Source organism: Paroedura picta, chromosome 17 (assembly GCF_049243985.1).
Source record: "Paroedura picta isolate Pp20150507F chromosome 17, Ppicta_v3.0, whole genome shotgun sequence".
NCBI lineage: Eukaryota > Metazoa > Chordata > Lepidosauria > Squamata > Gekkonidae > Paroedura > Paroedura picta.
The window spans coordinates 23,182,091-23,209,931 of NC_135385.1; the positions used below are offsets into that span (position 1 = coordinate 23,182,091).

The 27,841-nt window shown below is 52.0% G+C and overlaps 2 protein-coding genes across 2 annotated transcripts in view; one reads left to right on the top strand and one right to left on the bottom strand.

The window, feature by feature from the left end:
- LOC143826959 (syntaxin-binding protein 4-like) overlaps positions 1-5,690 on the bottom strand; it is a 45,010-nt gene extending 39,320 nt beyond the window's left edge. Inside the window, exons 1-2 of the mRNA XM_077316002.1 lie at positions 5,565-5,690; positions 3,078-3,204 (exon numbers count right to left, since the gene is read on the bottom strand). The gene's annotated coding sequence lies outside the window, so the exon portion shown is untranslated. The remainder of the gene's footprint in view (positions 1-3,077; positions 3,205-5,564) is intronic.
- The window catches only part of PPL (periplakin), a 30,284-nt gene continuing 6,849 nt past the window's right edge, over positions 4,407-27,841 (top strand). The window contains exons 1-16 of the mRNA XM_077315996.1: positions 4,407-4,713; positions 20,049-20,148; positions 20,829-20,983; positions 21,466-21,586; positions 22,507-22,632; positions 23,038-23,079; positions 23,365-23,526; positions 23,783-23,890; positions 23,995-24,090; positions 25,074-25,196; positions 25,506-25,652; positions 26,110-26,261; positions 26,361-26,458; positions 26,551-26,708; positions 27,093-27,271; positions 27,469-27,607. Of these exons, the coding sequence (XP_077172111.1) occupies positions 4,652-4,713; positions 20,049-20,148; positions 20,829-20,983; positions 21,466-21,586; positions 22,507-22,632; positions 23,038-23,079; positions 23,365-23,526; positions 23,783-23,890; positions 23,995-24,090; positions 25,074-25,196; positions 25,506-25,652; positions 26,110-26,261; positions 26,361-26,458; positions 26,551-26,708; positions 27,093-27,271; positions 27,469-27,607 (1,968 nt within the window). The 5' untranslated portion in view covers positions 4,407-4,651. The remainder of the gene's footprint in view (positions 4,714-20,048; positions 20,149-20,828; positions 20,984-21,465; positions 21,587-22,506; positions 22,633-23,037; positions 23,080-23,364; positions 23,527-23,782; positions 23,891-23,994; positions 24,091-25,073; positions 25,197-25,505; positions 25,653-26,109; positions 26,262-26,360; positions 26,459-26,550; positions 26,709-27,092; positions 27,272-27,468; positions 27,608-27,841) is intronic.

Sequence of the window (27,841 nt, forward strand, 5' to 3'; positions counted from 1 at the left end):
TTTTGGACAAGTTGGAAGAACGCCCTGAGGCTCAGCCTCCCTACTAAAATTAGCCGTCCTAAATGGCTGGCTGTTCTCTTTTGTTTGTTTGAACGTCTCTCCGGAGGGTGAAGCAACCCGGCTCTCTGGCGTTCAGATCCCCCCTTTGACACAAATGCTGGCTCAGGGAATTGCGTTCCGACTGCCAGCTGCAAAATGTCACCCATCAGGCTACGAGACAGGACGGAAGTGCCAGGGACTGGCAGCGCAGACAAAAAGGGAGATGTTTCTTAACACACACACAAAGCTGCCTCGTACTGAATCTGGCCATAGGCCCATCAAAGTCGGAATTGTCTACAGGTGGAGGTCTTTCCCATCGCTTCCTGCCTGGTTCTTTCAACCGGAGATGTCGGGGATTGAACCTGGGACCTTCTGCATACCAAGCTCTACCACCAAGCCACGGCCCGTCCCCTAACTTTACAAAACTCACTGCCCCCAGATGGCCGCAACTTTTAAGTGCTGGATAAATCCATCCTGGCTTCTGACTCTGGCCAGAGAAGCAACAACTGCAGAAAAAAAAACTGCGGACGAAGCTGAGGTGTAAGGGAACTCATTTTGGCCTCGGGGATGAGATTGTTTGGGGGAGATCGGTTTGGTTGGTTTTTTTGGTCTTGTCCTCCCTGGACTCCAACCCCACAATCTCCAGCAATTTCCCAGCCTGGAGCTGGCAACTCAAGCCCACCTTGCTGGAGTCACTGAGTCAGCCGTGACTTGATGGCACTTTATATCCATGCACACATGCAAGAATGGAGGTTCTAATTCACAACAGGCTATAATGGCCCCAAAGTCGGGATTTGCTAGAAATGAAACCCCCAGACTCAATTCAGAGGCAGAATATCCCCCCTCCCAGCCATCCAGCAAGCCAGCAACCACTACCACAATCTCCTCGTGCCTTACCCAGAGGGAGCCGAAAACGTGGCCCTGGAATGGGCAGCCTCCCTGTTTTTCTCGTCCGGCTATGCAAACATTCTGCTTGGATGGTGCTACAGGAGAGAGATTTGCGCACAATCTTGATTAGGGGTAACGCGGGAAGAGGGAAATGTCATCTACCGGCTGCACGGAGCATTTTGCAAGCTCTTGCCACATCCTTTATGGCTGCCCTCAAAGCACCAGCGACCGCTGACGATTACACAAGGCTGGGTTTCTTTCTGACTCTCTTTCCCCCAAAAAATCTCCAGATTGAGACGAAGGCCGGGCTTGACCACTTAAGGGGTTTCCCCACACCATTCTGCCTTTCCCCATTCTGCCTCCGATTTCCCGGCTGGCCCTGGGCAAGGCTCTTAAGGGTCAAGAATTGGGTTGCGGATGCTCCTTTCCCCTAGCTGATGCCAATAAGAGGCCCTTGAAACTTATGGACACTTTGCTCCACGGAAGCCCCTGACATTTAAAAATGATGGCAGGATTCATTCATGTCGTAGCCGCAGGAAATGCAGAACGTGAAGACCGACTACATTTAATTCTAGCTGTTGGCTTGCAGGTGCGTGCACACTTCTTCAGATGCCAGCAGGGTAAGGTTGCCAGCTCCAGATTGGGAAAGCCCTGGAGATTTGGAAAGGACAGAGACCTCCATGGGTGCAATGCTACAGAGTCCTCCCTCCACAGCTCCGTAGTCTGGAGGTGAGCTGCAATTCCGGGGGATCCGCAGGTTCCACCTGGAGGCTGGAACCCCTAAACCAAGAGTGGGTAAGGATATGCAATCTGTGACACCGGACAAGCGCGCAGAAAACACACAGGAAAAGGAAGCGGGGGGGGGTGTCTTTCTTTAAAATATCTGCAAGCGTGGATGATATCCCTTTATGCGCTCTCTAATTTGCGACATGAAACTCCACGCCGCCTTTCTGTAGGAATCTGGATGAAAGACTGGCTTCGGGCCGCTGGCCAAGCTGGTTTTATAAATGATGAATTGACAGGAGCGCTCAAAGTGAGGATGCAATTAGAGGAGAAACGGAGAGCCAGCGCTCACATGCCACGGAGAGAATTCACAGGTCTCTTCTAAAACCTCTCCGCTTGGATTCAAAAACAAAAAACAGGTTTCAGTTCGGAATAGGTTTCTCCAAACCTAAACAACACAAGGACTCTTTCTCCCCTCACTCTTTACACGGCTGTTTTCCTTCTGAATAAAATTATTTGATCTTTCAGGAGTTGATGCTGCACTCCTTTGCATATTTAAACTCTGTCAACACTTCAGGGATCTGGGCTGGCTCAAATTGCAACTTCCCAATCCAGACACTGTTTTCATCGTAAATTCTATTTTATCTTGGAAAAGTCTTCACGGTTGCTATTTATCTCTTTAGATATGCATGCCCATAAACAGAGACGGAGACCCAAAGCCTCTTAGAAGATTGTTCTTTCCACCTCTGATTTATTCTCACAGCAACAACCCTGTAAAGTAGCTTGACCTGAAAGAGGCAAGCCTAAGATCAGCCGGTAAACTTCTGGGGCAGACAGGAATTCGAACCTGGGCCTTCAAAATTCTTGTCCAACATTTAACTGCTACACCAAACTGGCTATCTATATTAGAGAAGAGGTTAGGCTCCACTGAACCGCGAGGAAAAATTGTACCTGAATGTTTTAATAAATAAATACTAATTGTGCACACAAGTTTATTTATTTAATTAATTATTAATTTATTATATTGGAATATCTCTAATGCATATATTTTGGAAGGGTGGCATCTCAATGAATAAAATCTCATGACACAAGGTAGGGATCGCCAGCTTCTTTGAGCCTGCAGGGACTTTTAGAATTCCCACAGTGGGGGGGGGGGGCGGAGCCACAAAATGGCTGCCACAGGAGGCGGAGACAGCCACAAAATGGCTGCCGCAGCTTACCATCACATCCTCGTCCCCAATAGCCCATTTAACTCTATCAACACTGAGCCTGCATCGAGGAAAGAGTCAGCAAGTGTGACGGTCTTGGGGACCCCTGACACAACCTACACCCCTGTTTCCTTTGTGCTGTTTGCTCCACGCAGGACAGGTATCAGCAAAGCGCTAAAGAGAGGCCAAGGGTTTGTTTTCCCCTGGCCTGTTTGTTACCTGGTGACCCCCTCCGGCTTTGTGCAGCGAGATTCTTTGGAGCCAGCCCTGCGGTCAAGATTGGCAGATTCTTCCGGTTGAGCTTATCATTCCTCACCTGAGGCTTCGGAGACTTCCGATCTGCCACCTGTAAAATTGAGGAACATTGGTCACATCCCGTTTTTTATGAGGAAAAAAGGAAAAGGGAAAAAAAAACCTAACCCAAAGTGAAGGCAAAGGGGATTGTTCATCTTTTTTCCCCCTTTTTGGCGTCACGCCCTGTGGGCAAGGAACGCCCTCCCCAAACCTGTTCCTTCAGCTTTAAATCACACCTGTCCTGTCAGGGAAGAGCACAAATATTACCTGAGCTCAGGTTGGGAGGGGGGGTTGCCTAGCAACCAAATGGGCCTGCTCGGGCACCACCAGACCCACAGCGTCCGCGAGAGTTTCAAAAGCCACCCCCCAAAAAAGGAGTTAGATGATATTATTTGTTTATTTATCTTAATATTTGTATGCTGCCCACACTCCAAATATAATGCACAGTCTTCTCTCCAGGCTAAAAAGACCGAGCAGCCTCCACTTTACCTCATACGTCCTGGTCTCCAAACCTCTCACCGTTTTGGGGTCCAGAGGAGGACAACCAAAACGGTGAGCGGTTTGGAGACCGGGACGTACGAGGAAAAGTGGAGGGTGCTTAGTCCATTTAGCCTGGAGACATCTTAAGAGTTTATAAAATACATCTACTGGACTGACGGTTAGGGAATTTCTGAAGTTTGGGAAGGGGGTAGAGCCTGAGGAGGGCAGAATTTGGGGAAGAGAGGGGCTTCTGTGGGGGAATTGTGCCCTGAAGGACCACCCAGCTTTCTCCAGGGAAATTGGCCACCGTTGCCGGTTGGCATCCCAGGAGATCTCCCGCTGCCGCCTGGAGGTTGACACCCTTAACTAGGTCTTTTTTTAAGTGGCCTTGCTTCTCCTGGCATGGATGCCAACCTCCAGGCGAGAGGGAACAGTCCCCCCCCCCAGGAGAAAATGCTCGCTTTGGAAGGCATGCCGTTTCCCCTGACCTCCCCAGGCTCCTACATCTCAAGCCAAAGTTGGCAACCCTCGGCAGAACGGCTTTTCTCTTCCCCGGTTGGATTTCAGCCTGTCGGTAAAATCACCAGGCATTTTCCCTAAAAGGCTGGCGACTCGGCTGTTCCCAGGAGGGCAGAAAAGGCCATGCAGCCCCAGATGGGTTCCCTTAGCAACCCGCACAGCTGGCCCAAACAGAGGAGGGACGGCTGGCCCTGGCCGAGCTCCGCCTGCGCTAGGTAGAGCCCCACCTCTCCAGCAGGAGGCTGTCCCAGCCCGGCCTGTAGGCTCACACCTCCCCTGGCAGCCGTGCCAGAGACGCAGGAGTCCGGGTTCCCTGCACAGCTTGATCGTTCCTCTCCACCCCTCTCCTTCCCCGGCAGGGTCTGAGCAGCCACGAACACCTGGCCTTCTGCCAGACAGGAAGGGGAGCCTCTGGACAATTCCTTGGCTCGTTTTATTTTTAATTTTTATTTTGCCCTGAGACCAGATCTGCCTCCCCTGGCTCCCAGGAGGGAATCAGGATGCATTCACTCTTCAAGAAACGAAACAAGGGGAAATACAGCCCTACAGTCCAGAAGAAAAGGTAGGTGCCCCAAGCTGGGGGTCGGTGAGGGGGAATCCTACCCCTGGGTGAGTTACTTGTGGGGAGCAGATGTGCGAGCCTAGCCCCATTGAAGGGCCAGGCCTCCGAAAGAGGTTCTTGACCGGCCATTCACAATTTCTGGGCTCTCTCTGCACACAGCTCCTCCGGTGTAATCTCTTCCACAGCGCTGTCAGTTCCTCCGGCTGTCAAACTGGTTAGCCTTTGAATTTAGAGAGCTTGGCGTTTGCAGTGGGGGGACACATTGACTTCTTCTCCTGGGATTCATCTCTGGACTGTGCCAACGATCCTCGGCACATGCTCTGCAGAAGCACGGCAGGAAGGTTTAGGGCTGGGTTTCGGAGACCGAAAGGAAAGGTGGGGGTTGGCCCCGATCCTAGGCAGAATCAGAGACAAATCTGGCATCTAGCCGAGAAGCCAAGTTTCTCCTGGTGAATTTCTGCGTCTTAATGAGACAGGAGGCGAGGGCGTGAGAAACCTGGGCCAGGAGAGCTTGATTCTCGTTTATCCTGAGTTATAGGGTTCCTGGTTCCCCCTGGCCCCCAGCAGGGGACGGGGGATAAGGTTGCCAAATCCAGCTTGGGAAACCCCTGCGTATTTGGGGATGGGGCCTGAGGAGGACTGGGTCTTCAGTGGGGTGCAGTGCCCTAGACTTCACCCCCCAAAACAGCTGTGTTTGCTGGGGGGGGTCAGGTCTCTGAAGTCCGGAGTTATCATTCTAGGGGATCTCCAGTTCCCACCTGAAGGTTGGCATCCTGGCGCTCACACACAGTAAACCATGGCGAACCCTCCCTTGTATTCCGGTTTCTTCTTTTATGCAGCCTGCAACTTACCCAAAGAGTCAATCCCAGAGCGGTGAAGGGAAAAATATATATCTAGAAAGAAAGCTTTCTTCGTTTTCCTCTCCAGCCTACTTTGTTGGCGTTTGTTGACACATTCCAGAATGTAATCTCTCTGGGTGCGGCCTGTTGCCCCCCCCTCCCCCCCCCCCCCGTACACCTGATAAGGCAGCTCTTCCCTGAGCCAAGGAACATGTCCGGATGCATCCCAATTAAAACAGTAACCCAGGTCGGTTTGATGAACACAGGAATTGTGCCTTCCAGCAAATTAGACCCCGGGGTTCTGCAGCGCCTTGTAAGTGCAGACACGACAGTGCTGTAAATTTAATTTATTTCATGCATGAATTCATTAGCCTGCCCTGCGCACGCAAGGCCTCTGCCAAAAGCGCCACGCCCCAGTGGAACGGAAAAAGCTTACTAGGACCTGTGTTCAAATCTCGACCGGCCGTGGGAATCTGCTGGGCCGCTGTGGGCCCGTCACGGACTCTCGGCCTGGCCTACCTCACAGGGGTGTTGTGAAGAAAAGGAGGAGGGGAGATAAACAAAGGCGTGTGTCCCGATGCAGAACGGGGGACTCGAGCAACAAGAAAGATGCTCTGTGTCAGAGGGGCACCAGGCGTCCATGTCCAGGACTCCAGCTTAAAATGCTAACAGGATGCCATGCTCAGCTCCTTGCAAGAGATGCGTCTTGATGCTGCAAATGTACCCAGGATGATGGTGCCTTGACTCGCTCTGCAGGAGAGGGAATTTGGAGAGGCGTGGCTCTGCTGAGTTTCTTGAGTGCTTCTGAGATGGGGAAGAGGCTCCCCAGAATTAATACTGCAAAATTGCTCACTGCATTCCAAAGGAGTTCCCACCTTCTTTGGCTTCCCAGGTGCCTTGAGGCATTTGGGCATTTCCTGGGATAGAACCTTCTTGTGCCATGTCTTGGCTTGCCAAGCTCCAGTCGGGAGCTGGAGAACTCTCCTCCTCTCCACAGCTGACCTCCAGGTGACAGAGGCCAGACTGCCTAGAGAAAATGACCACAGTGGAAGGTGAACTCTGTAGCACTGTACCTGTCTCAAAGCCCCGCCCCTCCCCAAGCTCCACCCTCCTTGGGCTCCAGGGGATTCCCAACCCGGAGCTGGCAGCCTTAACCACGAGAACAAGCATGATGAAGAAATTAAGGTGTCAGACCCATTCATGTTGTAGTTTAATAAACCACAGTTGTGAGTTTCCTGCATTGTTCAGGGGGTTGGACTAGATGGCCCTGCAGGTCCCTTCCAGCTCTGTGATTCCATGATTCCTCCCCATATGGAATTCCAGGAAGGAAAGACCAAATTTGGAGATTTCATGGGCCCCCAAAGACCCCCCCCCCAAATTCAGAATCCTGCACACTCAATCCTGGGATTATTTCCACACATCATGTTTACCCCACCATTCTTTCCTGTGGGCCCCCCGAAACTGCTTACGTTGTTCCCCTCTCCTTCGCTTTAACTTCACAACAACCCTCTGAGGTAGGCGTACGACCAGCCCAAGGTCATCCATCCCATGACAGAAGTGGGAACTCGAACCTGGTTCTCCTAGGTCCTAATCTCAACCCTTCCGCCACTGCGCCAGACTGGCCAGAACTGGTAGGCAGCGCTAATGCCCCCCAGCAGGACGTTGCCTAACTCTGTAGGGGCCCCACGAGCACCTGCAATCCTGCACCACTTACGCCCGCAGCTCGGTAGCCCTAATTGCATTTCCGCAGCCTTCTGCGATTGCAGTGGCACGGAATGTGTTATCGTGCACAAGCAGATGCAAGAGTTGTTTGTTGAGCCGTGCTGACAACACCCTGAGTGACAGATTGCATATCCTTCCTTGAACAAAGAACAACACGCCTTGGGACATGTACAGAGTCCCTTTCCTCCTTCCCCCACCCCCACCAGGAACCACAGCAGTAATTACACCTTCCTCTTTTGCGCCACTAAGTCTGACAGCAGCAAGGAGTTCATCAGGTGAAGCTAGATTTGGGTGGGTGGCCGTTTCGGTCAGCGGCAGCAGAACTAAAGGTCGGAGTCCGGCAGCACCTCTGAGACCCACAAAGTTTTAGTCAAGGTGTGAGGGTTCATGTGCTGGCACCCTTCCTCAGACGACGAAATGGAAGTCAGCAGGCTACATGCATAAGGAGAGAGTAAATTAGCAGTAAATTAGTAAACAGCATCATGAAAAAACCCAACAAATCTGCAGCATAAGGAAGATGTTTCACTAATTCACGAGCCTCGCTAGAATAACTAGAATATTTATAAGGTGATCAGTCCTTTGGGTTCGTCTCCAGTTTGAAAAACATAGAAGAGGGAATAAAAACGTCAAGGCTAGTGTTTAATGGCAGGTGCATTCCCAGTGGTAAAGCAATCTTGTATCTCCCTGCAAGGGAAAGCTGCTCCGTTTGAATGCGCCTGCCATGCTGCTATTCCAGGGGACCCCTTTAAGCACAGATCTTTCCATGCCACGTTTTGATTGGGAGAGTATTTTCCAGGCCAGTCTGTAAACCTTCCAAGGAAGACTCGAGGTCCAGCAAGAGAGGCCTGTCGTCCGCTCCTCCTTTCTCCTCTCGTGCCCGAAAGGCTGTGTCCAAGTTTCCGTAGAGGCAGGGGATCGAGTCCTTCTCGTTCCTTACAAGCCCCACGAGGAGCTTTTGGCTCACTCTTTCTAAACAAGCGTGTGGAAAATGTTTTGTGGCTGAGAACACGTGACTTTTGGGAGGGGAGGGGAGGGTCCTGTCACAAGAGGAGCCGGGGAGGTGCGTCGTGTGTGGGTTCTTGTTCTCGGGGAGGGGGGATATGGGGCTGCAGCCAGCAGGAGGGTGGGACTGTGTGCTCCTGGGCCGAATGCGCTTGAAACTTGAACAAGGAGGGCTCTCCAGTCAATTTATCCAGGCTGGGGATAGAGTTGCATTCTTTCCCCCTCTCTCTTGTCCAGGATTTCCAGGTTTCTGCTGGCTGCTGGACGGGGAGTGGGAGGGTTGGGTTGCTCGATACAGATGGGGAAACTCCAGGAGATTTGGAGAAAGAACCTGGGGTAGATGGGGGGTGTAGGGACCATTTTTGTGGGTGAAAACCTGGCCACTGGACATAAGAATATCAGGAGATGCCTGCTGGATCAGCCCAGTGGTCCATCTAGCCCAGCAACCTGTCTCAAACAGTGGCCAACCAGTTCCTCTGGAGGGCCAGCAACAGGGCAGAGAGGCCAAGGCCTTCCTAAGAACATCAGAGGAGCCCTGCTGGATCATACTTCTGGTCCATCTAGCCCAGCCTCCTGCTTCACACAGTGGCCAACCAGGTCCTCTTGGTGGCCAACAGCAGGTCACAGAGGCCTTCCCCTGAGTTTGCCTCCCGGCACTGTAGTTACAGCGGCCGACTGCCTCTGAACATGGAGGCTCCCTTTAATCACGGCCAGCAGCCGCTGATAGACCTATTCTCCATAAACCTGTCTCTCTGCCTTTTCAAAGGCTTCTTTTCCCGTGGCCATCACTCCATCCTCTGGCGGCAAATTCCACCTTCTTAATCACTCGTCAAGTCAAAAAGCGTTTCCTTTTCGACGCAGAATTCTAGTAGTCTGGGAGCAGAAGAAAAAGTTCTCTCTTTCCCTTTGGCAGCTCTTTCTAGCCACCCGTTCTGGAGCTGTAGTAGAAGACAATGCCCTCCCCCCCCCCCACCACCAAGAAACCCACTGGTGTCTTATAGTAGTTAAGAGTAGCAGGTTCGAATCCCTCGTTGTGCCAGGTTTGCTGTGAAGATAAAACAAAGGAGAATTAAGGGAGCTGTTTTGGGTCCCCCCTTGAGAGGAAACTAAGGCACGCTATTCAGGATTTGAACAAACAAATAAAATCCAGCCTGGAAAGTTGCTTTTTAATTCTCTGACCCCGTTCTAGTGGACAGCAACCAGAGAGACAGAATTAAAGCGATGGGAGGAAAGCTTCTTGAGTTGTGCATCTGTGTTTTGTTTCAATAATCCGGCTGATGAGTTATTTGCTCCGGTTTGTGTGTGTGTGTGTTTTGCACGGTCCATCCTAGAAGAGAGGGAGAGGCAGGTTGAACTGCAGGGACAGGGGAGATGAAAAGTTGCCCCAAGCTGGAGAAGAGGCAGGCGAACTGACGCTGGTTTTATTGAATGACTCGTCGTAGCAAGAAGGGGGAACCGGGACAGATCCAGGCCCCGGTATGAAACCGATGTTCGCAAACGAGGCTCAGGGGCCCGGCTGATCAGGTGTACAAACACCCCATGGCTTACAATTGCTGCCAAGATGGCAGACATCCTGGTCCCTCTCTGGAAACAGGGCTGGAGCTCCTGCCCCGGAAATTGCTGACTTCAGTTGCTGAACCAGCCCCGGTTGCTTTGCAAGGCAAAGGTGTGGAGAGGGTGGCCCTGGCCTCTGGGCGTCGGTTGCCAACTGGCTGTGCGTTTGCTGGCTTGCAGGAATGACTCGGCAATGGGGCAGGGAGCGAAAAAAGGGTTTCCGAAGACAGCGCGATGGGCAGAGCCCTGCCTGCTATTATCCCGGCTTTGTCGGGTTTCGCAGGGCTTTATGAACCTGTTTGACCAGAGATGACGAGAGAGACAAAGGAAATAGGCACGAGGCAGGAAGTACGGCCACCCGGCCCCTGCACCTGTTAGCCATTCATCGAGTCTGACTCTTGGTGATCCTTTCAGGTGTCACCATGATTCCCGATCCTGCACCGCTTCTGTTAGTTGCACGATGCTCTGACCACTGTCCATTTTGATCGTATCCAACCTCCGCGTTCTTTGCCGGCCTGGTTTCCTTTTACCGCTGATCAGGCCCCAGCATAATCGCTTCCTCCACTGAGCTGGATCGCACGATACGGCCAAAGTAAGAGAGCCGGGGTTTGCGGACAGATTGGCCGTTCCAATTTCTTCGGCGTCCAACTCCGTAAGGGGCTATTGGAAATACGATTGATCGAACCGATCGAAATAATAAATGACGTAGATCGATATGTAACACCTGCCCTTGTGGGAATATATTAGCCATATTCCGGTGATTAGCAGGATGTCTCAGAGCTCAGCGGAAGCCATGTGGCCTGTGTGTGTGTACAGGCAAGGAAATGGCAAGCAGAGAGACCGTTTGGGATAGTGGTTAAGAGCAGCAGCCCCTAGTCAGGAGAGCCGGATTTGATTCCCCGCTCCTCCTCCACATGCAGCCAGTCGGGTGGCCTTAGGACAGTCATGGTTCTCTCAGAGCTGTTCTCACAGAGCAGTTCTCTCAGAGCCCTCTCGGCTCCACCGACCTCACAGATTCTCTGTTGTGGGGAGAGGAAGGCAATTGTAAGCCGCTTCATGACTCCTTGGGTTAATGAAAAGCAGGGGTATAAAACCCATCTCTTCTTCTTTGTCTTTTCAAACTAATACGGACACTTTGTTATAAGGAAATTCATTCCAGATAGAATAATGCAGAGACGGCCTTCTAACTGAGTCGCATCTACACCTCCAAGGGACAGCGGCAGAGCAGAGAGATTCTCTGTCTTCCTGCCTCTCTCCCAGCCCTCCTCGGTTCAAAGCAGTTGAGTCTGTTTTTCCACAATAATCCTTGCTAGAGACCTTTGCAGGGGAGTTGACTTAACTCCCTTGTGCGGGTGGGAAACCGAGGCACAGGCAACGGCTCTTTAAATTAAGAAAAGCTCTCTGTGGGAAGGGCCTTTGGGGTAATTGCCGAGTGATCAGGGGGTAGCCGACAGGAAGCGCATCCATGCACCCTGTGCATCCGACGCGCACCATCAATCATCTCGTCACAAAGAAAGCTGTAATTTAATCGGGCCCGGCATTTCTGAGTTCAAGAAGAACTGCTGATTCCAAACGGCTTTCTCAGAGTGGAAGAAATGACAGGGAAATGACCTGGGCTGATTGGGGAGACGCCCGGGTTGCCATTTCTGGACTACAGCCGAAGGTTTGCCTCCAGGGCAAAACGTTCCGGGAAATTCACCCATGCGTAGTTTGTGAAAAGCCAACTCGCAGGGCTAGCGCCAAAGAACAGGGTGTGTGAAGTGGCTAACCATGCCGTTCTCAGTAGAGTCACACCTCTCTAAGTCCATCTAAGCCAATGGCCTCAAGAGGATATGACTCTGCGTAGGATGGCGCTTCCGTTTGTCCACTGTCTTCAGAAGAGACTCCTGACAGCTAAATGGAGCCTCCAGGTTCAAAGGCCTGTGAATACCTGTGAATACCAGATTCTACGGGGTCTTCCCAATTCTATCTGGCTGGCTGGCTCTAGGATGTACCGGTGGCCTTGCTGGAAATTCTGCGGTAAAGACAATTGAATGAACAGTTGTGGAGCTCTTTGGATGCTGAAACAGTGCCATACAAATGCTGATGTCATTTGTATTGCGCTTATTTTGCCCGGCGAAAGGTGGCGGCTGTGTTGCGCTCGAAGAACTTGGCAATGTTAAAATGATTATTCAAACAGCCTTAGAAAGACAGATTATAAGAGAATAGGCCCAGGGCTCTTCTGAGGTTCTTAGGAAGGCCTCGGGCTCTTTGCCCTGTTTTTGGCCTTCCAGAGGAACGGGCTGGCCTCTATGTGTGAGAGGATGCTGGACTAGATGGACCACTGGGCTGGTCCAGCAGGGCTCTTATGTTCTTATTAAGGCGTAGCCCTCTACGCCCTGTTACTGGTGCTCCAGAGGAACTGGTTGGCCGCTGCATGAAGACAGGATGCTGGACCAGATGGACCACTGGTCTGATCCTGCAGGGCTCGTCTCTGGTCTGACTGAGGTTCCAAGAGGGATTTCCACTCCATGAGGACTAGACTTTTGACAGTTCGTTGCTGTTCCTGCCTAGTATAATGTTCTTGGCCAGCTGCTACATTCCTGGGTGGAGCCACAGTGACGGGCAGGAGGACCTGCTTGGCAAGCATAAGGCCCTTGTGTCCTTCGGATTCTCGGTGTCTTCAGATATAAGGAGCTCAGGCACCCAGGAAGGGTAGGGCTCCTTGCGAGACCTCGCAATGCAACTGCCAGCCAGAATGGATAATACCGGGCGACCAGACTAGCTGGATGGGGCACCTCTGTGTGGGCAGGTTTCATGCTCTGCAGAACTGCAAGGCAAGACCAAACACGTCCTGGGCTTGTGGGTGGCTTTTTACAATTTTAAACCTGGCGTGTGCTCCTTCACGAACCTGGCGGAATGATGGGAAAGGATAGAAACAGCTGTTCTTGTGTGCGATTTTCTTGGGTGCTGGACTGGATGACCCTGGAGGTCCCTCCCAACTCTATGATTCTGTGACAGCCGGCTTTGTTTAACAACAAAACAACAAAAAGCCACAACCGAAGCGAAGATTCTGGGGGCAATTCGGCCGGGCAACTAAGGCGAATTTTCAGCCCACCATGCAAAGCCCTGATCACGAATTGGGCGTGGGGCGGGCAGCATCCCCCGGCCTCTTAAATCGTGCCTGGGCTCACGAGTGAAACATTCAGTCAGTTCGCGTAACGCTCTGTAAACAACTTTTAATCCTTATGGAGAAACTGTTTCCACTCCAGAGAGGAACAATCCATTCCAGTTCACTGCAATTGTGTGGCTGGTGGAGCCAGGAAAGAATGACAGCAAATGGTTTTGAGTGTGACTAAGCATCAGAAACAATAGGGCTGGAGCCCAGAATCCACCCCCACCCCCACCCCCAAAAAAAAGATTTAGCATTTGTAGAAATGCATTAATTCTATCTGCCTTTCCAAAGGTAATGTAGGGGGTTGGATGAGATAGCCCTGGAGGTCCCTTCCAACTCTATGATTCTGTGATTCTTGGTTTTTTGACGATCCATATCAATTCATTCATCTGTCTTTGCCACTCTTTCAGTATCTTTTCCCCCCTTCTGTGTATCATAGAGTTGGAAGGGACTGCTTTGGAACGTGATCACCCCCCCCCCCCTTTGGCTCTGCACCCAAAATCTCCAGGCGTATCCCAACCCAGAGCTGGCAACCCTCTCTCCCCCTAACAGGGAACCCCGAAAAAGGAGAGAAAGAGAAAGAGAGAGCTAGACACCTGTCTTGTTTCTGGTGAATGAGGCTGGCCAGGGGCCAAACCAATTTGTGCAGGCAAATTATTGTGTGAACGGATGAGGCCGAACCGGACTGAACCGAGGACTTCCAGGTACATACGCTGACCCAGTAAGGTGCTCTGAGCGATCTTTCGTAGGCGTACAGGCTATCTATAGCAGGCTCACGGCTTACAGAAGGGCTCACGGTCTTATCTTCACATTGGAGTGATTAGTACCGACTGCTCTGCCTCCGGTGTCCTGTGCCAACTCAAATATGTCCTGACTCCGCGATTGAACGTTTCCCATTGCAAAAGCTGGCAAAGGAAAAGCGGCGGGGAAGAAAGGAGCCGGGCAAGGAACCGGGAAAAACCCCAGTCCTAATCCTCACCGTGATGAGCCACCAGAAAGGAACCCAAACCCAGCGTGAGAAAACAAGCCAGGAACCCGAAGGCTGAGCTGCTAAAAACTCTTACAATAAAAATGCAAATATTTGTTGCCCAGCGTGCATTAAGAAGAGGGAAACCAGCATTTTAAAAAGGCTGCATGGACCCTCTCGGTGGTTGCACATGGCTTGACCATAGGCCAAACGCGTTTTCAGCCCAGAGGCCAAACAAACTGCATACAAGTGTATCATGGGACAGTATTACCACTAAGAATATTCCCATTTGCCCTCCAGCAAGGCCAGTTTTTTAATTCCAGGCCGTTCAGGTTTTGTGTTGGAGAGTTTGTTGGTGGACAGGTGCCTGTAGAGGCCCCAAATTTGCTATGCTCGGAATGTGCCTGAGCAAATGCCTCTTGGATCTCACTTTCAGGCGTCTTTCATACCTGAGCACAGGTGTGAAGCCTGCAAGGAGCTGGTCGGCTATGAGTTTGCACCAGGGAAGTCACGTTGGTACCGAGCTAGGGGTCTCTGTGAAGTCTTGCATTTCGGATTCCTGCCACCTTCTCTTCGCCTCTCTGCCCAAACCGGCCCCTAAGGAAAAGGCATCTCCTTTCACCTCTTCGACAGGTGCCATCTCCTGGAGCTGAACAAATGGGGGCTTTCCCGCAATATATGCTTTTTTCTTTTTGTTCTGGAACAGGTTTGAGATATTGGGGGGGCACCGTGAATTATTAACACAGCGTTCTCGGCAAATATTTATCTGCCTGAGCAGGTGTGTTGACTAAGTGCTCTGAAAATAATAAGATGGAATTCTTTTATGCCAGGTTTCATCTGAGGGCTCCGTCAAAGTCATTACGTTTTGTTCCTTGGGAGGAGGAAGAGATGGCCATGGTGGGGAAGTTTGGGAAGGCTAACCGCCCTGCGTTTGGCCAAGTTGCCCAACAGGGCTAAAACTGTGCCGCACTGATTTTTCTTTGTCCTTTTGGGACAATTCCACCCATTCACGTCCGCCAGCAGCTCAGTACACCTGCTCTTTCCTGCCCTTTAAGAACCGGCACCGAAAATCTTCTGTAATAAAATGGATTTGTTAGCAGCCACTGGGGAGGGGCCTTAATGTGTGGTGCCCCTTGCAAAATTAGGAATCTGCTCAGTTCTTTAAAAGTTTGGTAGTGTGGGTTGCGAGATTTGGGGCTCACACCCTGCCTGACAATGGCTTTCTGAAAAATGCAGCAACTGTGCCAAAGGAAATACTGGGGGGGGGGCACCATGTTGGGGACCCCTGCTCCAACCACTACACCCCACGGAGAATACACAGAGAAAGGACCACTGCCTAAGTGCTTTCATCCAGGGAATTCCAGACCTGAGTCGAGCTTACGTGTCTTCATCCGTTGTGCCCACCCAAATCCCCCACAGAACCAAACATAATTCCGGAGGCCAGCAAACTGCTTGAGCCTCCGTCTTCTTTGCAATATCCGATTTGCTCTCGATTGTTTCTCAAGATCTCTGGGCTGTGGCTCATTTGTAGCAACTCATTCCTACAGTGAAACTGGAGATATTCTCTCCGGTGACTTGCTGCAACCTTCAGCGAAGGACTAGGAGTTTTTGGAAGCAATCTAGATAAAGCCTTGGTTGCTAAAAGGTGAACCTGCATGTTTGCCACTTCCCTGCTGCCCTTGAGACAAAAGAGGATCTGTTCTTCCCGGCAGGCACCTACTCTGGATAGAATTTTGAATGTCTCCCCGTGCATCTGTACATCTCGGGCCGAGGCTGGGAGAACCTCCCAAATCTATATTTCTGTTACAGAGGTTACAGCAGACTATAGAGATATGCGTTGGCAGAGTTTAAATATGCAAAGTTGGGGCAGAGCCCTGGCGGCTTATGGAGAGGAGAAATAATTTTGCCAAGAGAGAGGAGAGTGGTGGTTCTAACAGTATAACTGACTTTGTGTCGTTCTGGAGGTGAGCAGAGAGGAAGAGTGCTTAGAGGAAGTCTACAACTGAGCCAATCAGGACACTGAAGAGGAGTATTTGGAAAACTCCAGGAGGATTTTGATTTTAGGGGGCTCTGCTGCACAGGAGTAACAAAGTAACTGAGAGCATGTGCTTCCAACTTACTACAGGAGGGCAATTCTGCGCAGCCGATTCTCTCTCAAGCCAGCATGTGAAGAAGAAGAAGAAGAAGAAGAAGTAGAAGAAGAAGAAGAAAGAAGAGGAAGGAGGAAGGAGGAAGAAGGAAGAAGAAGAGTTGGTTCTTATATGCCGCTTTTCTCTACCCAAAGGAGTCTCAAAGCAGCTTCCATTCGCCTTCCCTTTCCTCTCCCCACAACAGACACCCTGTGAGGTGGGTGAGGCTGAGAGAGCCCTGACATCACAGGGATGGCCAAACTGGCTCTCCAGGAGTCCATGGAGCCCCTTGCTGGCTGGTTGTCTGCATTCGATGCCGACACTGTTTCGAAACCCCTTCACTTGATGCTTGTTTTCCAACAAGCATAGGCATTCAGTCCACCTCTGGAGCTGTGCCTTCTGATTTGGAAGCCCAGATGTTTACGGCCAAGATGTGGTGGGTTGGGACCACAAGGGGCGCATGTTTCTGCACTGGTTTCTTCAGATTTCTTGGCCGATGAGTCTTGCACGGAACCGAATTCGAGTCTCTCCCCTCTGCATGAGACTCTCTGCCAGAGCCTTGGTCCCAATGCAGCTTCCGGGGCTCGGCTCCCATCTCTAAACTGGCAGGGAGGTTTGTCTCCCCTGCCTCGCGGAGAGGAACACCTCTGCCGGTTCCTGGTGGTTAGCAGTTTCTCCCGGGGGAGTATGAGTCATTGTTTGGAAGAGCTGCCCATGTTCTTTGGCCTGGGACCCAGCTGTTACTCCACCCCTGCCTTTGCATAATAGAGGAAGGGCCGGGGTGTCCTTCCAATACACAAACAGCTCCCTCGCTCCTCTCTGCCAAATCTGCACTTTAAACTGAAAATTAATACCAGTCCGACGGGCTGGCAACCCTCTGCTGCATCTGGTTTTTGTTCACGCCGCAGCCAGGGCTTTCCTGAGGGCAAGCGAGGATTCTGCAGTGCCTCTGAGCAGGTGCAGAGTTCCCCTGGCCCAGGGGCAGAGCATCGGATTCACTTGTGGGAAGTCCCGGGGTCCGTCCAGCAAAAATGAGATGGAGAATAAAAGCTGTGTTGGAGATCCTGTTTTTAGTTAAAAGAAGAAGAGCTGGCTTTTGATATCCCCGCTTTTCACTACGCAAAGCAGCTGGCAAACACCTTTCCCTTCCTCTCCCCGTACCGGACACCCTGTGAGGAAGGTGGGGCTGAGGGAGCTCTGACAGAACTGTTCTGTGAGAAAAACTCGAAGAGAACAGTGACAAGATGCAGGACTAGACAGACCCCGGGTCAGACGTCCTGATGAAGGCTTCAGCCTCTGTGCCCTGTTGGTTGGTCCTTTAGAAGAATTGGCTGGCCTCCGTGTGATACAAGATGCTGGACGAGACAGACCCCTGGTCTGATCCTGCAGGGCTCTTCTGATGTTCTTATTAATGATATATTTCCTAGAAGGAAGGAGAGCCAACTTCCTCGTAGACCTGACTTTTACCCGCGTTTGACCCCAGTTCCTGCTTTCATCCATTTATGCTGTTAAAAATATTTAGACCCCCACCCACCCATCCCCAATCACGGACTCTTTCCATGAGAGCAGCCATGCTGGATCAGACCCAGAGCATACCCACCCCAGCATCTTGCTTTATACCCTGGCCAGCCGAAAGCCACAGAAAGTTACAAGCAGGGTGTGGAGACTCTTCTTCAACCCTTGAGCGCAAACCACCACAATACAAGATACACCAATGTTAAAACCCTCACGAGCTGGCAAAAGCAAAACGCAATTACGATGCTATTCAGGGTCGCCGTAGAAAAAACAGGCCCGTTTTTCTTTGCAGCCGCTGGGAAACGCCTCCAAGCAGAAAGCCTCGTAAAAACTCAGCAGGGGAAGAAAATAAAAGCAGGCACAGGGAGAGTCTGTGGCTCAGATATAGAGTATCTGTTTTGCATGCGGGAGGTCCCGGTTCAACCCCTGGTAGCATCTCCCTTTGAAAAGATCAGGGCATAGGGGACGGGAAAGATTTTTAATCCAAGCCCCTGGAGAGTGGCTGACAGCCTGAGCAGACAATGCCAACAAAGGACAGACTCAGTATGAAGCAGCTCCCTTTAGGCAGACACTTTTCCACTCCATGGTCGCTGTGGTGGTTGCTGGGAAGAGCAAACAAAGCAACTGGGTAGACGGTGTTCACCTGAATACACCTGATTTGCCTAATGAGCATCAGCGAGTTGCACAGTCTGCGGGCCGGCCTTTCCGTGTTTGGAGAAGCGAGCCATGGCTACCGACAAGTCAGGAACATTTGCCCGTGTGCGAAAGGGCGGGCGACAGCAGGGAACAAGTCACCACAAACCAGGCACTTTAAAAGGTGTGAGGACAACAGGGAAAACAGTGGAACACTAATTCAGCAGCCGGGCCATCCAAATTCCTCCGAAACCTGAACAAATTACGTGATTTCTGGTCTAGCCTGGCAGCTCCTCGTAAGAGTGCCTTGGTAGTCCTTACACACCCGTGATGCAACCCTAAACGCATTTTCTTGGCTTCTGTTCAGCCAGCTCCATTACGGACAGGTTTCGCAACGGGGAGAAAAGCACGGCCTGTTTCGTATCGTCACCGTCATCTGCCGGTTGCCTCCAAGAACGCCCATCTCTTTGTTTCGGGAAGCTCTTCCAATAATACCGGGCTGCATATTTGGGATGTGTGTCATCCACAGTGGTATTGCAGTCGGTGAATGGGGGCTCAGACCAGGAAATGTTCAGAGCAGCCCTTCCCATTTGCAAGGGGAGTTGTGTGAATAATTCTTCGCTCACCCATCACCGGGGCATCTCGGTCCGATCCCAAACAGGTTCCTGCTGCAGCTGAAACCTGGCATCAGACCGGTTTAGCGTGCGTGTGGTTGGCAGAGGGACAGCGTGGTTGAGTGCGGAGTTTTACTACACCCTGATTTTCGTGGGGTTTGAGGAGACTCTGTTCATTCTTCTCAAACTCTTAATGGAAGAAATCCTGCCCTCCCAAAAAAATAATTCCTCCCTCTGGAAGGGTGGGGAGCATTAAAATGGGTATAAATGTGCAAAGGGCATCGCAGGTCTCCAAACTGTCAACGAAACATGAAAAGCATCCCTGAGAGCCAATGTGGTGTTGTGGTTCAGTGTTTGATGATTCTCTGCTCCTCCACATGCAGCCAGCTGGGTGACCTTGGGCTAGCCACGGTTCTTTTAGAGCTGTTCTCACACAGCAGTTCTCTCAGGAGTCTCTCAGCCCCACCCACCTCACAGGGTGTCTGTTGTGGGGAGAGGAAGGGAAAGGTATTTGTACGCCACTTAAGGAGGTTGGGCGGTCTCCTTCCATCCGTCTGTCCGTCCATCCCACGGGGACTGCATGAGGAAAGAACTGCAGAGGCCAAACTCTTTGGGTGTGATGCCAGTTTAATGAACCGGCCTGCATGCATTTCAAACCTCTCAGTCAGGGGGGGAAGACAGGCAAACCACGGCATGATTCTTGCAATTCTAATCACGACGCTATAATATCATGCAAAAACATTAATGAAAGAAGAGTCATGGTGATTACAAATGCACTGCCCTGCAGTCTAGGGTTACCAGCTCCAGGTTGGGAAAATCCTGGGGATTTGGAGGGCGGAGCCTGGGGAGGGCGGGGCTTGGGAAGGGGAGGGGCCTAGGCCACGGAGTCCACCCTCCAGAGCAGCCATTTCTCTCCAGGGAAAAGAGCGGCGGAGTCTAATCTGGAGACCCAGGTTTGATTCCTCGCTCTTCCACATGCAGCCAGCTGGGTGACCTTGGGCCACTCTCAGTTCTCTTAGAGCTGCTCTCTCAGAGCTCTCTGAGCCTGAACTTAACTCAGAGTTGTGGGTAGGAAGGGAAAGCTGTTCGTAAGCCGCTTCGGGCAGTGGAAAGCGGGATATAAAATACCCAGACTACCCTGGTGATGTCCATGATCCCAGCGCTCCCTTCCCTGCTTGAAAATCTCCTCTCTCTCTCTCCCTGCAGCATATCCAGCAAGGAATTGTCAGAGCTGATCGAGAAGTTACAGAAAAATGCCGATCAGGTGGAGAGGAACATCGTGGAGGCCGACACCAAAATGCAGAACGTGAGTCGCTTTGCTTCCTGGACGGAACTGTCCGTTCTTTTGCTTTAGACTCTGCATTGGCAGGATACACCCCTCCAGTCCCTCCCGTGCTGCTTCCGCAACAATAAGCAGAGGGTGGGGTTTTCTGTCCCGCCACCGATACGCGGAGGGTGGTGGTTTATAGCTTTCCTTCACGCCCTCCGTGGAGGAGCCCAGCGCCCAGCGCCCAGGTTAGCCCCAGCCCCGGCAGCCACCCAGGTGGCCTGGCCCGAGAACCATCCCAGACAAGTCATTACGATGCATATTTTTATTAGCCTCAGAGTGGAGTCAGGGAGCCAATTAAGATAATTCCGCAAATGCAGTGTCTGAGCAGCACTGAAGGCAAAGTTACCTCCACATGGAGAGGCCGTAAGCCTCTGAATACACGCCTGAACACGTGAAGCCAATTGAGAGACACGAAACCTGGATTTCGGTGCTAAGCGGTCAACGCGACCTTGAATTTCTTGGAAGAAGGGCAGGATCAAAACGGGACAGGACGATTCGGGTTGCAATTAGAGGGGAGAGAAGGGCTGTAATTGGGACCCCTGTGCGTGTGCCCACAAGACCCTCCCCGGATGCCGACTCTAGGTAGTGGAAGTGCGGGGGCTCCTGCACGGTTTGATCCCCCTGTTCGGTCTCCTCCCTTCCCTGTCCCCCCACAGGACCTGCACAAACTCAAGGCCGGGCAGCCTGCCCAGTTTCAAGAATACACGTCCGACAAGCTGACGGAATCCGACAAGCTCCTCTACGTCCTGGACGGGGATGCTGCGGTCGCGCGGCACATGAAGCACCCGCAGGGGGAAATGATCACGGAAGAGTGAGTCTGGGACACAGTCTGTAACAATGTGTCTCCTCTGTACGAAAAGCCACGACTTGCAGGGGAGGCCAAACTGCAGCTCTTCAGATGTCCACGGCAGGGGCTCATGGTACTTGTAGTCCATGGACATCCGGAGAGCTGAAGTTTGGCAACTCCTGGTTTATAGGCCCCCCTTTTTCTGTGCTCTGTCCCATCAAGGGGACATGGGAATGACATCTACCCTAATGTGATGTGTTTGTCCTTTTGATGAGCTAGTCCAGCAGTGTCCCTAGAATTCAAAGGGAGTCTCAGAGTGGCTTCCCTTCCTCTCCCCACAACAAACACCCAGCGAGGTAGGTGGGGCTGAGAGGGCTCTGAGAGAACTGTGGCTGGCCCAAAGTCACCGAGCTGACTGCACGGGGAGGAGGAGTGGGGAATCAAACTTGGGTTCACACGTTGCTCTTTGTACCCCTCCACCCCGCAAATTGTTCTGCTTCCTTCAGCATCCGGCAACTGAAGGAGAGAGTGCGAAACCTGCGTACGAAACACGACCAGATCTACAACTACACCCCGCAGGAGATAAAGCCGCAGGTCGACTGGTCTGCAGTGATTGATGAGAAGCAGGTAAGTCATGGCACTGATTGGTCAAGGGGATTTGGTGGGTGGAGTCTGGGGAGGGCGGGGTTTGTGGAAGGAAGGAATCACCGCGGGGTACAACGCCATAGACTCCGCCCACCAAAGCAGCCATTTTCTCCAGGGGCGCTGGCCTTTGTTGTCTGGAGATCAGGTGAAGGGAAACGGGGACCCAGGCTGTCTCTGTAGTGGGACTTATGCTTCCAGCCTACCCTAACCCCAGGGTAGCTCAGGCAGGGTCGGGACTGGGTGAATGAAAACACAGCAGCGGTGTTAATCGCTTGGGCTCATGCCGGGGACAGACATCTCCCTTCTGTTGTCCTGGTCCCCTCCCTGTTGTCTCGTTGGCTTCCAGGTGCAAATCCCACCCTGGCCACCGGCCCGAGAACCAGGCAGCTTTGGCTTAGCAGGCAGTTTTGAGCTCCAGAGGAGTTGCTAACTCAGCAGCTCCTGATGGGAGGCCAGAGGCTGCTTCCCTTTGACCGGAGGCCTTCGTTGTGGAGTCCTGGCCTCATCCGCATGGCACGGCATTGGCTGGCAGCCACACACTGTCCTGTTTGCTGCCGCGCTGAATTCAGAGCCAGGGGTGCTGCCCTCTCTCAAGAACCCATCTCTGCTTCTCTGCCAGCACCCAATATGGGTGAAGCTTTCCAGCAGGAGGTCCCAAAAGCATTACCCACCCAGTTTCTGCATACCAAGCAAATGGCCGAGGCTGGTTTGAGAAAGGTGGCGAATCTATCTCCTACCAGCCTATCCGTAGGATTGCCAGCTCTGGGCTGGGAAAGATCCAGCAATATGGGGAGGGGCGGAGCTGTGGGGAGGGTGGGGTTTGGAGACGGGAGGGACCTTAGTGGGGTATGGAGCCAGAGAGCCGCAACACGAAAGAGATTTTTTCCCCCTTTCGGTTTCAGGACAAATTGCTCAGCCAGGGATTTGGAACCGACCTGCCCTCTGTCAACAGCCAGGTGGAAGAACACAACATCTTCCACAATGAGGTGATGGCGATAGGGCCGCACATCAGCAAGGCGGGAGACAAGGTACGGTAGCTCGGAGGCAGAGCATTTGCACTTGGCATGCAGAAGGGCCCGGGTTCAGTTCCCGGCATCTCCAATTGAAAGGATCAAGTCATGGGAAAGAGCTCTGCCAGAGACCCCGGAGAAAATCCCCTTTTAAAGCTGTCTTTTCATGTGGCCATTACTCCCTCCTCTGGGAGCAAATGCCACATTTTAATTACTGTCTGTGTAAAGTGGTATTTCCTTTGGATTGTTGTGAACCTACTGCCCATCGCTTTCATTGGATGCCCCTGAGTTGCAATATTATGGGAGAGAGATAAGAAGTTCCCTATTCCGCACCTTGCATAATTTAGTAAACCTCTACCATGTCTCTCCCCCCCCTTCCTTGCCGCTTCTAAGTAACGCTCATGTTTCTCTCTCTTTTTCAAGGTGTGCACAAGTGGGTTGCAGATAAAATACCAGAAACTACTGGTAAGCAATGATTGGGGTCTCTGGAGCAGGGGGAGCTCTTGGGTTTGCAGCTGCTGCTGTGTATCATTTACTGGGGTGGGGGGACCTCATGTTTTCCATATCTTGCTTGACATCTTTCAAGGCACAACTGGGAAGGGGATGAGAACCAGTCTTGCCTAGCGGTCAAAATGTGGAATGAGAGCCTGGGATGTGTTCAAGTCCTTGTTCAGACAAAAAGCTCACTCGGGAACCTTGATTCAGTGATCACGTCTCAGGTATTCAACAAGCATTCTTTTTTGTTTACAGTCAGGATCCCAGCAAAGGCAGCAGGATTTGAACTCACTGCAGGATTACATGCAGCGCTGCACCAACAAACTCTACTGGCTTGATCAGCAGGCCAAGGACCGAATGCAGTATGACTGGAGCGATCGCAACCTTGACTACCCAAGTCGACGCCGTCAATATGAGGTAACCAGTGCTGGGCCCATAACCTGTTGGAATATTTCCACCAACAACATATGCCAGGCAGTAAGCAGTTAGTAGATTTTGAGCTTGCAAGAAATGTGTTGTATATGTGCATCTGTTTTTCTTTCTTTCTTGCCAGTTCAAGGAGATGCTGAAGGACTGAAAAGAAGACGAGAGTCCCTTTCACAGTCTAGCTGTATGATTATAAGTAGCACTATGTCTATCCATCACAAAAACCTCCCATATTTTCATTTTCTAGAATTTCATCAATCGGAAGCTAGAAGAGAAAGAAGAAGCCATCAATAAGCTTCATAAAGATGGGGACGGACTGCTGGCTCAAAACCACCCCGGGAAGATCCCCATTGAGGTTGGTTTGTCTTGAGAAGCCACCATCAGACCCTGCTCTGAATCTTACCCTCTGCCGAGGAGAATATGGCGTCCCCTGAGGCCTGCTCTCCCTGTCTTTTGCAGGCTCACATGGAGGCGGTCCACGCCGACTGGAAGGAGTACCTCAACCTGCTCATTTGCGAGGAGAGCCACCTCAAGTTTATGGAGGACTACCACCAGGTACCTGGAGACTCAGACCCCAGCAACATGGGTGGGCAAATGTTGCGAATGGGGTGGGGAGAAGAAGGGCCTCGAAGCAGGAACAAAACAAGGCAGGACGGGAGGATGGCAGCTCTGCTTGTCTTTAAACTGCAAACCTTTCCTTGCAGATATTTGGTCTAGCAAGGTCTTGTCTGATTCAGGAATGCCCCAGACTCAGCCTGCAGAGAAAACGTTCTCACCCAACCTGTTTTCCTCCCTGTTCTTTCTCAAACCTCCTGGCTGGCAGGTGCAGTCCAGCCTCAGCCACCTCGAGGAGACTCCTGGGGAAATGCTTCCTACACAAGTTTTTCTCCTAGAGATAAAGGGCCTGTGCTTGGCTTGTTTTGCCTGAAGGAGGTGTCCACGGGTGAGCCCTCACTGGGCTCGATCACCCTTGGCAGGGAACACTGCCCACTGAGCATATCGAATTGCTTGCTTCTTTTGATCAGTCAGGAAGATTTCGGTTGAGGTGTAGAGATTGAGAGGGTCGTATTCCTTGGTGCGCACCTTTTATGGAGCAGGGGGGGAAGACAGATGACAAAAATTAAGATTTTGCACATGAGGGGCTGAATATGGAGCGTAACTGTTAAGGAAACAAATCAGTTGGGGGGGAAAGGCTAGCAAATGCAAAGTAGATAAGATGTTTCTCTATTCTTTCCCCTTCGTTTATTCCTCCTTTTCTATCTTTCTGTTAGAATAATTTCCTGCAAGTTTCCAGATTTTTGGGGGGGGGGGGGAAGAGAGCAAGAGAATGAGAATCGATAATTGAACAGTTGATAGTTTTTAAAGGTGAGGGATTTAAAATCTGGAAGGTCGTGGCCAAGCCAAAAATCTGCCAGCTGTATTTTCTTAATTCTATTTCTCCTTCGATGACTTCTGTGTGATCAGTCTCTCCCTTTTTTTCACAACAACTGTCGTCACATCAACAAATAACTGCTTGACTTTCTTCCCCTTTTTGGCAGTTTCAGAAAGATGCTAAAGACGCCCAAGACCTTCTCAGGAAAGTGGATACAGATCTGGATCAGAAGTACAGCCCTGATTTCAAGGACAGGTTCCAGATCGAATCTTTGCTACGGGAACTGGAGGCAAGTACCCCCGGCAGCAGCCGAAATGAACGCAGCCACGCCGGGCAAGAAATCCGGGACAGAAGCTGACATCTAGACTCATAGAGTTGGAAGGGACCCCATGGGTCATCTAGTCCAACCCCCCTGCACTATGCAGGATCTGGAAAGCTATGCATTATGGAGGCATCCTCAAAGGGGAATTGGGGGTTCTCTTAGACGGGATAGTCTGGACTCCCTTCGTTGATCGCCCCACTGGCCTTGGCCAACCTATCTTTGCCTTCTGATCCTCCCTTCTCCAGCCCTGTTATCTTTGCTTTGTACTCTGGGCAGGACCAAGAGAAGGCCTTGGACAAGTACGAGCACGTGGTGAAGTCCCTGCAGAAGCGCAGCCAGCAGGTGCTCCCGCTGAAATATCGCCGGGAGACGCCGCTGAAGCCCATCCCGGTGGAGGCTCTCTGCGACTATGAAAACGAGCAGGTAAGCATCTCAGAAGGACATTAGCAGAGCCCGGCTGGACCAAAGCAGAAGTCCATCTAGACTTACCCGGTGGCCAACCAGTTCCCTGAGAGGTCCCATTTAGTCCCTGTGGCCAGTAGCAAATAACAGACCCATCACCCATGAATCTCTGCACTCCCCCTTTAAAGCCATCTATGCCTGTGACAACCCAAACCTGAACAAGCCCAGGTTGGCCTTGGAAGCAAAGCAGGATTGGCCCAAGGCTGTATTTTCGTGGAAGGCCCCCAAGTTAGGCCAGGGTTGCTGTGCAGAGGCAGTCCAGGGTCAACCACCTCTCTTGCCTTGAAAACTAAATGGGATCCAAGTTCTTCCCACGTTTCTGGCGAGAAACGAAAGCTGCCAGGAGACAGGCAGGGCCCCCTCCCAGGAGACGCACGTGCAGAAGCAGCCTGTGAATTTGGGTTGTTTCCGACCCCAGTGCCAGATTGCCCGTGGAGCCACCTACATGCTGCAGAAGAACAGCGGCGACATCTGGGAGGTGAAGGACAGTGCGGGAACCACCATCACCGCTCCCGGCGTCTGCTACATGATCCCCCCAACCGATCCGGAATCGCTGACCTTTGCCGACAAGTAAGCACGGCCCCCCGTTGGGGCCGAATGTCGGGACCGCGTAAGCGTATGCCTCCCTGTTGAGCCCTGCGTGATTCCCCCATTCCTCCCCTTCCGCAGCATCAATGGGCAGTATTACAGCGTCAGGCAGAAGACGGCCGGCACCAAGACCCTCCTGCAGCAGCGGCACGACGGCCTGAAAGCGGACAGCATCGGAGGTGGGTGCTCCAGAGCTCCCTTGACTCTCTGAGTGACCAACTAAGGGACCAACCGAGTCGCCAACCAGGGTCCCTCCTTTGACTTCCCTTAGATGCAACCTCCGTACAAGGGCGGCAGCTGCTGGCGGGGCTGGAGAAAGTGAGCAGCGAGCTGGAGAAGCAGGAAAAGGCCATCACGGCCAACCTGCGCCCTCCCCTGGAGCAGAGCCGGGCGGTGCAAGACAGCGCTGAGCGGTCCAAGGAGCTAAAGGTAAAGGTGGCCCAGGGACTAGATGACCCAGGAGGTCCCTTCCAACTCTAGGATTCTGGAAGGGCGGGGGGAGGAGAACGGAATGCAAGATTTCTGGGTTCCAGAACAGCTACCAAAACATTCTCTGGATCGGGCTCGCCTCCTTTGTGACCTTGCATCTCCGACTACGGTTGTGCTCCGGGTGGGCTTATGGCCTTCCTGGTGGGTCATGGCTATCCTGTGGAATCACAACTGATCTCCAAGTGACACTGTGACCAGTTCCTCCAAAGAAAATGGCCACTTTGCAGGGTGGAGCCTGGGACATCGTGCCCCACTGAAGCCCCTCCAGACACTGGTCTTTCTCCCCATCCAATGGGTGGCTCTCTCCCTGCCTTGCGTTTGCAGAACATCACGAACGAACTCCGCTGCATCGAGCCCGAGAAAGCGCGCAAGGTCAAAGAGTGCGACGGCTTCATCGAATGCGTCCCGGACACGGGCAGCGCCACCTTGGTCAAGAGGCGGGCAGAGGAAACCAACAACAAGTACAACCATGTGGTCCAGTTGCTGAGCGCTGCTCAGGAAAAGTAAGGATCCCACCGGTAGAGGGGAGTGTGTGTCTGTGTGTGTGTGTGTGTGTGGGGGGTCTTTTTTAACCTGGACAGGAGCTTCAAAAGCAGAAGCCCTTAGCCAGAAACCTCTCACCTTGAGCACCAGGAAGAAGTCTCCTCGGCCAGCCTGATGTCGGTTGCACCTTCAAAGGTGTCGCTTTGTGTCTTGGTAGAGTCGACGTGGCCAATCGCCTTGAGAAAAGCCTCCAGCAGGGGAGAGATCTGCTTTCCAGCTACGAAAACAAGCTGGTCATCGAGGACATGATCCCCGAAGATATCAGAGCCCTGGACCGCAAGGAAGAGGAGCTGCGGGTGAGCGCTTGCTTCTTGGTGCTGCTCGGTCAGAAACATGACAAGGTTTCCAAGTACCTCTGATTTAACAGGACAGTCAGAAAAACTAAACCAGAAGAGTCCTTGGCTGAAACAGGGAATCGTTTCTGATTAGTCTGAGATAGCTTACATAAACTGTTCCCTGGACTACACCAGATTCAGGGGAGTGGATCATGATTCAATGTTCCCCTACATAATTTAAAAGAAGAGCTGCAT